Genomic DNA, 16,131 nt, shown 5'->3' with positions numbered 1-16,131 from the left:
GTATGAAGAAAATTCTGAAGTCAGAAAAAATTCTCAAAATAATTTTTTGAAAGCCAGGCACAGTGGCTCACACCTATAATCCCAGCACTTTGGGAGGCGGACGTGGGTGGATCACCTGAGGGCAGGAGTTCATCGAGACCAGCCTGGCCAACATGGCGGCAACCCCATCTCTACTAAAACTACAAAAATTAGCCGGGGGTAGTGCCTGTAATCCCAGCTACTCAGGAGGCTGAGGCAGGAGAATCACTTGAACCCAGGAGGTGGAGGTTGCAGTGAGCTGAGATTGTGCCAGTGCACGCCAGAGTGGGCAACAGAGCAAGACTCTCGTTTCAAACAATAATAATAATTTTTTGGAGTCAGACACATTAGGGTAGTTATATAACAATTTACTAATATGGTAAAGTACCTCCCCCCAAAAATAAAATAGCAGCCAAGCATGGTAACTCATGCCTGTAATCACAGTACTTTGGGAGGCCAAGGCCGGAGATCACTTGAGCCCAGGAGTTGGATACCAGCCTGGGCAACATGGTGAAACCCCATCGCTACAAAAATTACAAAAATTAGCCAGGTATAGTGGTGTATGCCTATGGTCTCAGTTACTTGGGAGGCTGGCGGGAGGATCACTTGAGCCCAGGAGATGGTGGTTGCAGTGAGATGAGATTGCACCACTGCACTCCAGCCTGGGTAACATAACAAGACTCTGTCTCTAAATAAATAAATAAGCAAGCACCAACAGACTCAAGGACTCAAATTTCATATATACATATTTTCTTCTTTCTTCTTAGGGATTCCTATATTCTAAGAGACACACATTATATTAACCAATGATTTTTTTCACCTCTAAAACACTCACATTTAAATATGTCCAGAGAAATAGAGGTGTTCTTTACCATTTTAAAAATCTAGTTCCTTCCAAAATGCTGGTCATGGTCATAATCTAATTCAATTGCAACACTTCAAATCTCTGTAACTTCAATAAAAGGTACAAAGCACTCATGAAAACATGAGGAATTTATAAGTGCTTTCAGCCAATACAGGGGCACCAATAATAATGATGTGATCTGTTTAAAGAGAGTTTGGAGAAGCTATCATGTTAACGCACAAACAAGCAGAAAAGAAAAGATATGCACAAAACTTTACCTGCTGAAAATTTTCGTTTCCCCAGTCTCTCAGTAAGACTCAATCTAACCAAGGGTTCTTCTCCTGAAATGGCAAAAGCAGAATTTCTCTATACTTAGTCAATTTTTCTGTATTCAGTAACTACTAATGGGTACAAAGTATGTTCTGATATTAGCATGAACCCACCCAGAAAGTCTCTTGAAAATCAGGTCTCAGTCTCAAGGAAGCCCACTACATTGAAAAAAAAAAAAAAAAAACAAAACCCCAGAACCTATTAATAACAAACAGCCAAACATACAGCCCAAACAGAAGCAACAGCACAGTACTAATTATTATTTTTGATAATAATAATAGAGTCTCGCTCTGTCACTCAGGCTGGAGTGCAGTGGTGCCACCTTGGCTCACTGCAACATCCACCTCCTGGGTTCAAGCAATTCTCCTGTCTCAGTCTCCCGAGTAGCTGGGACTACAGCACACACTACCATGCCTGGCTTTTTTTTTTTGTTTTTTTTTTTTTGTTTGTTTTTTGAGACAGAGTCTCACTCTGTCGCCCAGGCTAGAGTGCAGTGGCCCGATCTCAGCTCACTGCAATCTCTACTTCCCAGGTTCAAGCGATTCTCCTGCCTCAGCCTCCTGAGTAGCTGGGATTACAGGCGTGCACCACCACGCCTGGCTAAATTTTGTATTTTTAGTAGAGACAGGGTTTCACCATGTTGGTCAGGCTGGTCTCGAATTTCCGACCTTGTGATCCGTCCACCTCGGCCTCCCAAAGTGCTGGGATTACAGGCGTGAGCCACCACACCCAGTCTAATTTTTGTATTTTTAGTAGAGATGGGGTTTCACCATGTTGGCCAGGCTGGTCTTGAACTCCTGGCCTCAAGCAATCCGCCTACCTTGGCCTCCCAAAGTACTGGGATTATACATGTATAGGCCACTGCTCCTGGCCTAGCATAGTACTAATTAGTAATAGCAGTCGAGTATAAGACAGATTGTATTCTTAACCAATTGGTTATAAAGCTGAAACTATACTTTCGCTTATGCACTTTGATATGTTAAATGAAACTGTACTCTACTCCAATGTTAACTCTCCAATATAACTTTCTTTGATCACCTCAGGAAGAAGTGAGCTCTCTTCTAATTCTTTGTTGTTTGAATTGCACAAACATTTAAATGTATCTATAATCCCTTATTAGACTTAAAATTATTAAATGAAAATACTTTATTACAGGCTGGGTGTGGTGGCTAAAACCTATAATCCCAGCAATTTCGGAGGCCGAGGCGGGCAGATCATTTGAGGTCAGCAGTTCAAGACCAGTGTGGCCAACATGTTGAAACCCCATTTCCACCAAAAATACAAAAATTAGCCGGGTGTGGTGGCGGGTGCCTATAATCCCAGCTGCTGGGAAGGATGAGGCAGGAGAATCACTTGAACCCGGGAGGCGGAGGTTGCAATGAGTGGAGATCGCACCACTGCTCTCCAGCCTGGGCGACAGAGCAAGACTCCATTAAAAAAAAAAAAAAAAATTAATGGCCGGGCACAGTGGCTCACACCTGTGATCCCAGCACTTTGGGAGGCCAAGGTGGACAGATCACCTGAGGTCGGGAGTTTGAGACCAGCCAGACCAACATGGAGAAATCCCATGTCGACTAAAAATACACAAAAATCAGCCGGGCATGGTGGCGCATGCCAATAATCCCAACTACTCGGGAGGCTGAGGCAGGAAAATCGCTTGAACCCAGAAGATGGAGGTTGCGGTGAGCCAAGATTGTGCCATTGCACTCCAGCCTAGGCAACAGGAGTGAAACTCTGTCTCAAAAAAATAAAAAACTTTATTATAGTTCTTTTTTTTTTTTGAGACGGAGTCTTGCTCTGTTGCCCGGGCTGGAGTGCAGTGGCCGGATCTCAGCTCACTGCAACCTCCGCCTCCCGGGTTTACGCCATTCTCCTGCCTCAGCCTCCGGAGTAGCTGAGACTACAGGTGCCCGCCACCTCGCTCGGCTAGTTTTTTGTATTTTTTAGTAGAGACGGGGTTTCACCATGTTAGCCAGGATGGCCTCGATCTCCTGCCCTCGTGATCCGCCCGTCTCGGCCTCCCAAAGTGCTGGGATTACAGGCTTGAGCCACCGCGCCCGGCCTATAGTTCTTTAGTCACATGGGAAGCCAATAAATGTATTGAGTGGGTATCAACAGTAAATGGAAAAATAAATGTGAGGGCTGCTTGAAGGTTGAAGAATTGCAACCTTTTAATTTTTTGATTTTTTTTTTTTTGAGATGGAGTCTCGCTCTGTCACCGAGGCTGGAGTGCAGTGGCACAATCTCCGCTCACTGCAAGCTCCGCCGCCTCCTGGGTTCACGCCATTCTCCTGCCTCGGCCTTCCTAGAAGCTGGGACTACAGGCGTCCGCCACCACGCCCGGCTAATTTTTTTGTATTTTTAGTAGAGACGGGGCTTCACTGTGTTCTCCAGGATGGTCTCGATCTCCTGACCTTGTGATCTGCCCGCCTCGGCCTCCCAAAGTGCTAGAATTACAGGCATGAGCCACCGCGCCCAGCCGTAACCTTTTAAATATTAGAGTTGAATGTACCAACTTTTCATCTTTATATCTCGTCAATATACTAACAAATTCCTGAAAATTCATCAAAGGTAAAAGATACTCAAGGATTTTGCACTCCCAATTATATAAAAGTAGAGGCTTAACAACTCTAAGACCTACTATACCTTACCTTGTTTGGTGGAGAGAGTTACTGTCCTCACCACAGTCCTGACATTTTCTTTTTCAGGACCTGGAACGGGCTCAGGGTGGAGTAAAAGACTGGAAACTCCTGAAGAACCCTCTGAATAAGGCAAATCAAAGAACAGCAAATAATTTATGGAAAATAATGCTACTGCAAGTCAAAAGATTTGTTTTTGTAACTAGTTAAGTCCAATACAGACTGATATTATGACTGTAAACCAATCAGCCTTTCTGTATCTGTTTGCCTACAGTCAAACAGGGTAGTGGTGAGGGGAGCCTTGGGGAAGATGTGAAAACAAAATATAAAATTATTTTGAGTGACTTAGGCACCCAAACTACTTTTATTTACCAATAAGGCTAATATTATTCTAAAAGTAACCTCAGAGGTATACTAGCCATCAGGTGTATCAATCCAACCTATTCTATTTAAATTTAATCATCTGAAAACACAACTCCAAGGTTCCTATAAAGCAAGCCTTAAAACAAGGTTCTTATAACCATTTCTCTCTATATATACTACACTACAAACTATAAATTTTAGGGTTGGAAGCTTGGGGCAGTGGATTACCTGAGGTTGGGAGTTTGAGATCAGCCTAACCAACATGGAGAAACCCTGTCTTTACCAAAAATACAAAATTACCCGGGCGTGGTGGTGCACGCCTGTAATCCCAGCTACTCAGGAGGCTGAGGCAGGAGAAGAGCTTGAACCGGGAGGTGGAGGTTGTGGTGAGCAAAGACTGCACCACTGCACTCCAGCCTGGGCAACAAAAGTAAAACTCTGTCTCAAAAAAAAAAAAAAAAAAATTGGGGGTTGGAAATACAGATCAGTCAGGCTGATGTAAGCTCCAGAAGAAAATCCTAGCAGCTCTTCAGGAATAACTCTTCTACTAGAAAATGAAGTTTTTCCTTTTTTCTTTTTTTTTGAGACAGTCTTGCTCTGTCACCAGGCTAGAATACAGTGGTGCAATCTCGGCTCACTGTAACCTCCGCTTCACGGGTTCAAGTGATTCTCCTGCCTCAGCCTCCCGAGTAGCTGGGACGACAGGCACATGCCACCACACCTGGTTAATTTTTTGTATTTAAGTAGAGACAGGGTTTCACCATGTTGGTCAGGATGGTCTGGATCTCCCGACCTCATGATTCGCCCTCCGCAGCCTCCCAAAGTACTGGGATTACTGGCGTGAGTCACCACGCCCAGCCTTTCCTCTCTTAATATAACTTCTTTTTAACCACTATAAGAACTTACAGAATTAATATAGTTCTTATATGATATTCTTTAGAGCTATATTTTTCAAGATATACAGGTTCTTTCAGATTCTTTATTGTACCCAGCTCTGAATCATTAGGGACCGAAACACAGCTGCAGTGAATTAAAAGCAACCACAATTGAAATAAGTTTGTGTTTTACTTCAAACAGGCCACGGAAATGAAAATCTATTTTCTCATTTTGGCTGTTGCTTCTAGAAGCATCCTTAGTATTCTTTCCTAGCAACATAAAACTATCCATGCCAAAACTTGTGATGACTTACCACCTTGCTTCTTAGATTTTTCCTTCATTTTCTTTGACTTAATTTCCTCAAGAGTTTTTATTCCAAAATTCAAACATTCACCTGAAAATACAAATAGAAATTTTATGAGGAACTAGAGCCTTTTCATCTTTGTATTTTATCTGTACATAGCAGGCATTTATTTTTTGAATAAATGATCAACAGAAACTAAGTATAGGTATGTATGTGTGTAGCATGGGAAAAGGAAGAGGGAAGCCAATTATTGTGAACTAAATTTCAAAGTTAGTTTCAACAGTGGTGTAAGATTTGGCACCAATATAGCCTCTTCTTACCTTGCTTTATATTGACTGCAGGTTTCCGGACAGAAGTCACTCGTAATCCATTGTGAACTTCAGGAGTTGGTTGCAGGGTAGGTGTTTTGGTTTCATCACCTTCCTCAGAAAACTGATCTGTATGCCAACATTTAAGGCAAATTCACAATTAAAAATAAGCCTATAGCTTTAATCCTGATTCTGCCCAATTTACTATGTGACCCTATTTATTTGCCTTAAAGAAGGAGCCACACAGAACTTACCATCATCATCTTCATCATCATCTGCAGCATTAATTACAACTGGTGGATGTGTGGGACTAGGAACATTTTCGGAACTTTCTACTTTCATAACGCTCCGCAGCTGAGGGGAAGGATTGGACTGGACAGACAATTTGTTCTGCTGAACTGAAAGTTGGCTAGCCTTCACTTCCTCTTCTGGTGACTCAGGCACAGTGGGCAACACAGCTAAACGCACAAAATCAGTCATAAATTAAAAACAGAAGATACAACCCCGATTTACCAAAAATTCCTGGCCCCCTATGAAAAGTATGGCATATTTATCTTATGAGCAGTTATGTCTTTTCACTAAATTTCCTCATTTAAGTTCTAAAGTCCTAGCGAGGGAAAAATGCGCTTTTAGCTCATTAACTCTCCACTGTACATAAACACAAAGTGGACACTCAAAACAGAATAAACAGAAGACTAGAAGAAGCATAGTACCTGTTCACAAATTCCAGACCTTTAATTTTAATAGTGCAATTCTAGGCTTTTTGCTCAGCAAAGTAGCTTTTAAGACCAAGCATATGACACTTATTTGAACCAAACCAGAAAGGAGTAAGTCTACTTTTTCCCTTAAATTGAGGTAAAAAGATGTAGCCATCAAATTTTAATCACGTAGCAAATGTGGCTTTTAAATGGCCAATTCCACTTTTAAATTACTTTAAAATGGATTTTGGGAATAACTACTAGCTTTCTAGTTTTACTTTAGATTATAGTCTAGAGTAGGGTTGGCAAATATTTTTTGCAAAGAGCCAGTTTTTAGGCTTTGTAGGCCATATGGTTTCTGTCTCAACTACTCAATTCTACAGCACTAGCACAAAACTAGTAATAGAAAATATGTAAATGAATGGGCAAGGCTGCATTCCAATAAAATTTATTTTACAAAACAGGCAGAGGACCAGTTTTGCCAACCTTTGGCCTAGAAAATCCAATTTATTTTGAAAATGTTTATGGGTCTGATAAGAATACGAGAAATGAAGTAAGTATAATAACTTAAATGGCATGCCAAGATATAATGGTTCTATGGCCATGGATAAATCATTTAACCTTAATAAGATTCAGTTCACTCTGTCAAGTGGAAATAATTCTGCTGTTTCACAAGACTGAAAGGAGCCAACATCTGAAAAGTACTGTTGTTGTACAGTGCGCATAATAGCTGTTCATTTGATAGTATTCTTTTAAAATTAAAAACTGATCTCACTTTTGCTCGGAGGTAGGAAAAGGCCATCAACATATCGTCCTCTATTGTGATGGAAAGCACAGTTTAATTTTTGACATCCCGTTGGCTGATTTTCCCAATAACAAGGAATTTCACTGCGTTTTTTCTGTAAGAGGGAAAAACACATTGCTTTCAAATAAAAGTGATACGTGTATTAATGTGCTAGTTTGTTTTCTAGACAAAGTTCACACAGGGTTCAAAAATCCGAGGCATGTGAGATGAGATGATTTTTAGAAGGAAGAGAGGTTGCTGAAAATAACATAACTTAGGCATGATGGAGAGCTGAAAAGAGCAGGAGAGTAGTTTATGTTATTCTTTCCCTTTTTACCCTCATCCTGGAATCCCTAAAATGTCTACACTTAATTTAAAGAAGCAGGGTGATACGGTAGTTTAAGTTTATGAAATCAAAGATAACAGGATCTGAATCTCTATTATGCTACTTATTGGTCAGATAGCCTTGGACAATTTATGCCTCTAAGCCTCACTTTCCTTAACTATAAAATGGGAATAAATGGTTTCTTATGAAGAGTACATAAAATAAAGCACTAAGCACATAGTTCAAACTCAATAAACTGCAGCTACTACTTGAAGCTGAGAGTTCAAGGCTTTGAGAAAATTCTTCCCATTCATGAATTCTCCAAGTAAGGCACATGTAACAGCACACTAAGGATGTTAGGTATCCTTCCCAAGTCACCTTACTTTTATAAACAAAAATTGGGAGAAAAAAAATAATACCTGTACATCTAGAATAAACTGCCGGATCATAGGATATATGTCCAAGAAAAATATATACACTAGTTCTCCAAAAGCTGTGTATAAGCAATGTTCACAGCAATGTTATTTTCAATAGCTCTATACTTTTGCAAAACCACGTGTACATCAACACCAGAATGGATACAGAAACCGTCAAGTATTCATACAACAGAATGTCATCTAGTAATGAAAAGGAATTAACTATTGCTATACTATACTCAATGCCACAGATGTGGAATGAAAGAAGCCAGACACAAGAGTGCATACTATATGATTCCATTTATGAAAAGATCAAAACAGTCAAAACTTCTCCATGGTAGGGTAGTTGGGATGGTGATCAGCTTTGGGGATGTGGTTAGTAACAAGGGGATGAAGGGGAAGATAAGATTACTGCTAATACTCTATTTCTTGAACTAGCTGCTGATCAAATAAGTATATTCACTTTTTTTTTTTTTTGAGACAGAGTCTCGCTCTGTCGCCCAGGCTGGAGTGCAGTGGCCGGATCTCAGCTCAGTGCAACCTCCGCCTCCCGGGTTCACGCTATTCTCCTGCCTCAGCCTCCGGAGTAGCTGGGACTACAGGCGCCCACCCACCTCGCCCAGCTAGTTTTTTTTGTATTTTTTAGTAGAGACGGGGTTTCACCGTGTTAGCCAGGATGGTCTCGATCTCCTGACCTCGTGATCCGCCCGTCTCGGCCTCCCAAAGTGCTGGGATTACAGGCTTGAGTCACCGCGCCCGGCCTCAAATAAGTATATTTACTTTATGAAAATTCTTCAAGTTGTAAGATTACGATTTGTGCACTTTTCTATATACATTTTAATAGTTCAAAAAAGGGGAAAAAAAGATATGAGAAGTACTCCAAAAAAGTAACTAACCTCCAATGAACTGTATTATGTTGAATCTCTAATCATCATAAACAGCCTAAGGTTTAAAATTCCAGGAAAAAACACCAGCATTGAAATGTAAGAATATGGAGAAGAGAAACACAGAAACAATAACCATTACAAAAAGATGCTCAAATATATCAAAAAGGGCAAATTCCAAAATCTACTATATTGAGAGACTGATAAAATTCAATACTACACTGTTTTTAGGGATATGGAAGAATCAGGCAGTCTCAAACACATAATGGAAATGTAAATCAGCTCCACAGCTCTGAAAGGTGATTTGGCAAAATCAGTTTTTTAAAAATATGTTCTAAGTTTATGTCATATGCATAATTACCTATTAACATTTTTTAAAAGTGTACTGGGCACACTGCTTATAGAGTAGCCCTGCTCCGCAAGGAGCAGTAAAAATAAATAAATAAAGTAAAACTAAAAGTACAGCAAATATCATTACCTTCAAAGAACTAGACAGAATTTCTTAGTCCTCTGTCACACCCAAAAGATAGATGTAATAGCTACCACTGTTTTTTAGACAGGAATAACAACAATTATTCAGTTCTTCCTTTCTCAAGGCAGAACCTAATGCCAATCTTCCTTGTTCCTAAGCCTGCCTTTGCTTAAATTTTACATCTTTCCTGGAAGCAATTTTCAAATTACTGAATGACTTCTGTAACAGTATCTTCTATATACAGAAGTCACATGGCATTTATCTGATCTGTTTAATACATTTACTAGATTTCGTTTCTAATTGAAAAGTAAGGCCGGGCGCGGTGGCTCAAGCCTATAATCCCAGCACTTTGGGAGGCCGAGATGGGCGGATCATGAGGTCAGAAGATCGAGACCAGCCTGGCTAACACAGTGAAACCCCGTCTCTACTAAAAAATACAAAAAACTAGCTGGGCGAGGTGGCGGGCGCCTGTAGTCCCAGCTACATGGGAGGCTGAGGCAGGAGAATGGCATAAACCTGGGAGGCGGAGCTTGCAGTGAGCTGAGATCCGGCCACTGCACTCCAGCCCGGGCGATGGAGCAAGACTCCGTCTCAAAAAAAAAAAAAAAGAAAAGTAATATATGTGCAACGAAGACAACTTGGAAAATGGAAAGAAATGCCAATTATGCTATTACCCAGAGAATCACTTATTTTGGTATGAATTCTTTTTACTTGTAAAAAAAAAACAAATCACAAGTGACTATATGCATACTAAAAAGAAAGGTATTCCATATAATTCTGTGCATTTTTCCTTAGTAATATCCTCCACATGCCAGGCGCGGTGGCTCACGCCTGTAATCCCAACACTTTGGGAGGCCAAGGTACGGGTGGATCACCTGAGGTCAGGAGTTCAAGACCAGCCGGACCAATATGGTGAAACCCCATCTCTACTAAAAAATACAAAAATTAGCTAGGCATGGTGGAGGGCGCCTGAAGCCCCAGCTATGCAGAAGGCTGAGACAGGAGAATCAGTTGAACCCAGGAAGTGGAGGTTTCAGTGAGCCAAGATGGAGCCATTGCACTCCAGCCTGGGAGACAGAGTGAAACTCCATCTCAAAAAAAAACCCAAAAAAAAAAAAATCCTCCACAATAATATTTCTCCTACATAATTATGTCTTCACATTTTTAACAGTAATACAGCACATGATCCAAAGTTAAAACAAGTTGATGCTCATTATCTGCAGTAGTTATGTTCTATAAAGTCACTAGCAACACTGAATTAGTAAATACTAAACCGTTTCTCCTAAGGGAAATAGAGTTGGGTTCCTGTGAGCCCCTGGTCACATTTTCATCAACTAATCAATACATAACTTGGTTTTGGGTGCATTTAATATTGTTCATTCATTAATATGAAACTCAAGACCAATAGCATTATAACTCACACTTGAACAAATCTTATCTAACATCTGTTTTCTCTTTTTTTTTGAGATAAGAGTCTCGTTCTGTCACCCAGGTTGGAATGCAGTGGCACAATCTCGGCTCACTGAAACTTCCACCTCCCAGGTTCAAGCAATTCTTCTGCCTCAGCCTCCCGAGTAGCTGGGATTATAGGCACATGCCACCATGCCCAGCTAATTTTTTTGTATTTTTAGTAGAGACAGGGTTTCACTATGTTGGCCAGGCTGGTCTCGAACTCCTGACCTCATGATCTGCCTGCCTCGGCCTCCCAAAATACTAGGATTATGGGCGTGAGCCACCGCGTCCGGCCTAACGATCTGTTTTCTCTGTAAGACACATCACAGCTTTCTTCTACTCAGGAACACTACAAAGCACTTCAGCAATAGGCCTAGGAACCATTTTAAGCAGCACCACCACCAACCAAAAGCTGTGGAACCAAACAGACCATGAAAAGGACACTTGTTTACAGTATCAGAAGAAGGCAGAGCTCTGTTCCACCTCACCTGGAAATGTGACTCAATTTGTGAACCAATGTGACACATGTCAGATGACTCAAATTTTTTGCTGCTCTGAACATGTCTACGAATGACCAAGTACTCATTTGGGGGTTATAAATTTTAGCAAGTAGGCAAATTCGCAAATATGGAACCAATGAATAATGAAAACGAACTGCACACAGAAGGGGTACACAATAAAAAGACTCCTTCCCATCCCTGTCACCTTCCCATAGCCACTGTTGTTAAGTTTCACCTTTATACTTCCAGAGATTTTTAAAATTCATATGCAAGTGAAAAACAAATATAAACTGTTTTCCCTCTCTTTTTTTTTTTTTATTTTTTTTTATTTTGAGATGGGAGCCTCACTGCATAGCCCAGGCTGGAGTACAGTGGTGTAATCTCGACTCATTGCAATCTCCGCCTCCTGGGTTCAAGTGATTCTCCTGCCTCAACCTCCTGAGTGCTGGGACAACGGGGTGTGCCACCACACCCGGCTAATTTTTGTAATTTTAGTAGAGATGGGGTTTCACTGTGTTGGCCAAGTGGCCTCAAACTCCTGACGTCAGGTCATCCAGCCACCTCAGCCTCCCAAAGTGCTAGGATTACAGGCATGAGCCACGGCACCAGGCTTCCCTCTCCTTTTTTTAACCCATCTTGCTCTTCACCTTAGGTTTTCCACTTGACAATATATCCTAATTATTTCCATATCAATAAATTAGTTTCCCCTTTAAAATTTTTTGTTAACAGCTACCCAGCACTCCACTGTATGAATGTAGCAAAACTTTATTTTAAAAGAAGGACAATTAGGTTATTTCCAGTATTTTACTATTACAAACTACAATAAGTAATTCTGCACACATCTTATTTTGCAGGTAAATAGCTATGTGTAAAAAGTATAAGCATTTAGTTCTTTCAAGCAACATAGCCAATAAGCCTCTGTGCAGAAAAGAGTTAACATAGCAACTCTGAGACTACTATCCTTAGAAATGCCCGCTTGCAAGGCTTGTTCTTGGCTAGCATCTGGGAACTTGGCTTTTAGAGATGCTCCAAGCTAATTGGTAAGTGGGGGAGGGAGAAGGCTCAGTATGTCTAGACTGTTTGTGCAAACGATACGGTTAATGCTGAACATCTGCCTTCCTTTTGGGAGTCTGGAATTTGGGTACATGTTTGGTAAAGGGTGCTTACTTGGCCAGCACCAATGAAAATCCTGGATGTTGAGTCTCTAACGGATATCCCTGCGCAGGAACACCACACATGCACTGCTGCATTTTCATGACTCGGAGAAGAGTGTGCTCTGTGTCACTCCTAAAGTGAGTGGGCATAAAAAAACAGGCACATGGATTCTTCCAGATTCCTCCAGTGTCTTTTTCTCTTATGATCTGACAGTGTGTCTTTACTCTATTGCTGTAATAAATCCTAACTCTGAATACATTCTAGAGAATCTCGAAAATGAAGAGGTGCTCCTGGAGACACTGACATACCCTCCGTAGGAGTTGTGCCAATACACTCCACTAACAATGTTACAACAAGACTTTTCATGTTGTAACATAAAATATAAAAGCTGCAGAGTACTCCTTTATCAATTTGATATCTGCTGCTATTTGCAAGACAGGTAGCTTAGAATGTAGTTAAGAGACAAGAAATATGAAACCAGACTGGAGTAACTGACCCCAGGCATATGAACTGCCTATTTAGTCTCATCCTAACAATTCAGTCCAAAGTCGTTAGATGGGGCTGAGGGAGACAGGCATTCAGATGGGAGGAGGGAAGGACATGGTGGCCCAGAGCAGGGTACTGGAGTCTGACTGAGAATAGGAAGGTATCCACATGACCATGTGGAACTGGCATAGGGTGTTGGAACCCATGGAGAGTTAAGAGGACATGTGCATGACAAGGTACCCTGACAAGTGGGTTGAGCCTGAGCAGGGTTAGCAATGTTTCTGTGCAGAAGAGATCCCAATGTAGGATAAAGAATACATACTCATGTAGGGTCAGTTTAGAACGGCATCAAAGACCACGTAGGGTGAGGAAGGCAGGGTACTCCCAAGGGAACCTCGTACAGAGCTGGAATACGTGCGCAGGGTCAGGACAGCATCTCACATCGGAGAGCCACTCAGCACAAAGTATCACAGCCCAAGGGTGTGAAAACAGTATCCATTGTAGGGATCTGGTTGGGGGTCAAAAGTAGGATGCTGGGGTCCAAGTAGGGTGAGAAAGAAGTCCCTACGGTGAAGGAAGCAGGGAGGCTTAGCACAGGGCACTAGAGTTGAAACATGGTGAGAAAGGTGTCCCTGTGGAGAAGATTTGTGTGTCATGCCAGAGCCTGAGAGGAAGGAAAAGGCTGTGACACAGTATTGGTTTTTATACTAGGAGACTGATCAAATAAATAAAAGTATTATGAACAATGAAAACCAAGTTTATCACTTCTGGAGAAGAGTCACAGGTATGGAAAAGGAGAAGCCTAGACTAAGTCCTGTGGTATTGATGAACTGGAAGCACCTATATGAACTCATAATTTTTAATACTAAGTATCTATTATTGAATACAGAGGGCCGGGCATGGGGGCTCATGCCTGTAAACACAGCACTTTGGGAGGCTGAGGCAGGCGGATCACGAGGTCATTAGATGGAGACCATCCTGGCTAACATGATGAAACCCCATCTCTACTAAAAGTACAAAAAATTAGCCGGGCATGGTGGCAGGCACCTGTAATCCCAGCTACTCGGGAGGCTGAGACAGGAGAATGGTGTAAACCCGGGAGGTGGAGCTTGCAGTGAGCCGAGATCGCGTCACTGCACTCCAGCCTGGGCGACAGAGCGAGACTTCGTCTCAAAAAAACAAAACAAAACAAAACAAACAAAAACAAAAAATAAAAAACAAAAAAAAGTTCTGATGTAAATGTCTGTTAAGTGTATACATTTATATGTTCCTTAGCTCTGTCCACTGAGACAACCTGAAAGTGATGACACTCTAGGAGCAGCCCAAATCTTAACTTCTACATACCATTCTTCACTAAAAGAAACCAGGGCACCTTGGATAAATGGCTAAATCCAGGGCTGAAGTAGGAAAAGTACAGGATAAGCCTGGAAAATCTTGGCTAGGCCAAAAAGCAGAGATGCTCAAAGAATGATGAAAACATCAAAAGGACACAAAAATCAGCTTGAAAGGCTCCTACTGGCCAAATCTGGGTCAATCTGAGCATAAAAGTCAGTAATGATAGTAACAGAGTATGACACACTGGTTAAAATAGAAAACCAAATGTCCATTTTTACACTGCTATAAAGAACTACCTGAGACTGGGTAATTTATTAAAAAAAAAGGTTTAACTAACTCATAGCTCTGCAACGCTGGGGAGGGCTCACGAAACTTAAAATTATGACAGGAGGTGAAGAGGACGCAAGGCACAAACAAGGCTTACAAAGCAGTAGGAAAGTGCAAGTAAAGGGAGTCCCACACTTTTAAACCATCAGATCTCATGAGAACTCACTCATTATCACAAGAATAGCATGGGGGAAACCGCCTCCAAGATCCAATCACCTCCCATCAGGTCCCTCCCTTAACAGATGCGGATTACAAGAGGTGAAATTCAGGTGGTGATACAGAGCCAAACCGTATCATCACAAGTTTGCATTAACTCACATAAATAACGGGGAAAAAGTTGAAGTCTGCTGAGAAATGGGGTAAAGGGTCTAAAAGTACCTCTCCACAAAATATTTATAGGAGGCTGAGGCAGGTGGATCACTTGAGGCCAACAATTCGAGACAAGCCTGGCCAACACGGCGAAACCTCGTGTCTACTAAAAAATACAAAAAATTAGGCCGGGCGAGGTGGCTCACGCCTGTAATCCCAACACTTTCGGAGGCCAAGGTGGGCGGATCACAAGGTCAAGAAATTGAGACCATCCTGGCCAACACGGTGAAACTCCACCTCTACTAAAAATACAAACATTAGCTGGATGTGGTGGCGCACACCTGTAGTCCCAGCTACTTGGGAGGCTGAGGAAGGAGAATCGCTTGAACCTGGGAAGCAGAGGGTGCAGTGAGCTGAGACCGTGCCACTGCACTCCAGCCTGGCAACAGAGCAAGACTCCGTTTCAAAACAAAACAAAACAAAAAAACCCAAAAATACAAAAAATTAGATGGGTGTGGTGATGCAGGCCCGCTATCCCAGCTACTCAAGAGGCTGAGGCACAAGAATCACGTGAACTCAGGAGGCAGAGGTCACAGTGAACTGAGATCACACCACTGCACTCCAGCCTGGGCAACAGCATAAGACTCTGTCTCAAAATAAATATATATATATGCCGGGCGCGGTGGCTCAAGCCTGTAATCCCAGCACTTTGGGAGGCTGAGACGGGCGGATCACGAAGTCAGGAGTTCGAGACCATCCTGGCTAACACGGTGAAACCCCGTCTCTACTAAAAAATACAGAAAGCTAGCCGGGCGAGGTGGCAGGCGCCTGTAGTCCCAGCTACTCGGGAGGCTGAGGCAGGAGAATGGCGTAAACCTGGGAGGCAGAGCTTGCAGTGAGCTGAGATCCGGCCACTGCACTCCAGCCAGGGCGACAGAGCGAGACTCCGTCTCAAAAAAATAAATAAATAAATAAATAAATAAATAAATAAATAAATAAATAAATATAATTTGTGATAGTCCTGCTAAAGATACATAACCTTAATTTAATAATGAGGGGGAATACAAACAAACCCAAATTGAAGAACATTCTTAAAAACAATTTCCCTATAGCTACCATAAGTGTTAAGGCCAATGAAACGCCAAGCCAGGACTGAGTGACTGCTCTCAACAGAAGGAGACAAAAAGAGTCACGACAACTATGTGCAACACTTGAATGTGGACTTGCTCTTTTTTTTTTTTGAGATGGAGTCTCGCCCTGTCACCCAGGCTGGAGTGGAGTGGTGCAATCTCAGCAACGACTGCCT

At 41.9% G+C, this 16,131-nt stretch overlaps 1 protein-coding gene across 45 annotated transcripts in view; it reads right to left on the bottom strand.

Moving 5' to 3' along the window:
• Positions 1-16,131, bottom strand: part of ZC3H11A (zinc finger CCCH-type containing 11A) — a 61,677-nt gene that overhangs the window by 18,436 nt on the left and 27,110 nt on the right. For all 45 annotated transcript variants that reach the window (XM_023187065.1, XM_023187068.1, XM_023187067.2 and 42 more), the window contains 6 exons: positions 7,156-7,279; positions 5,937-6,140; positions 5,695-5,811; positions 5,384-5,464; positions 3,844-3,954; positions 1,141-1,203 (listed from right to left, as the gene is read on the bottom strand). In XM_023187065.1, coding sequence (XP_023042833.1) covers positions 1,141-1,203; positions 3,844-3,954; positions 5,384-5,464; positions 5,695-5,811; positions 5,937-6,140; positions 7,156-7,279 — 700 coding nt within the window. The remainder of the gene's footprint in view (positions 1-1,140; positions 1,204-3,843; positions 3,955-5,383; positions 5,465-5,694; positions 5,812-5,936; positions 6,141-7,155; positions 7,280-16,131) is intronic.

Source organism: Piliocolobus tephrosceles, chromosome 1, assembly GCF_002776525.5.
Source record: "Piliocolobus tephrosceles isolate RC106 chromosome 1, ASM277652v3, whole genome shotgun sequence".
Taxonomy (NCBI): Eukaryota; Metazoa; Chordata; class Mammalia; order Primates; family Cercopithecidae; genus Piliocolobus; species Piliocolobus tephrosceles.
The sequence above is the reverse complement of the archived record's forward strand: the minus strand, read 5'-3'. Positions and strand labels throughout refer to the sequence as shown.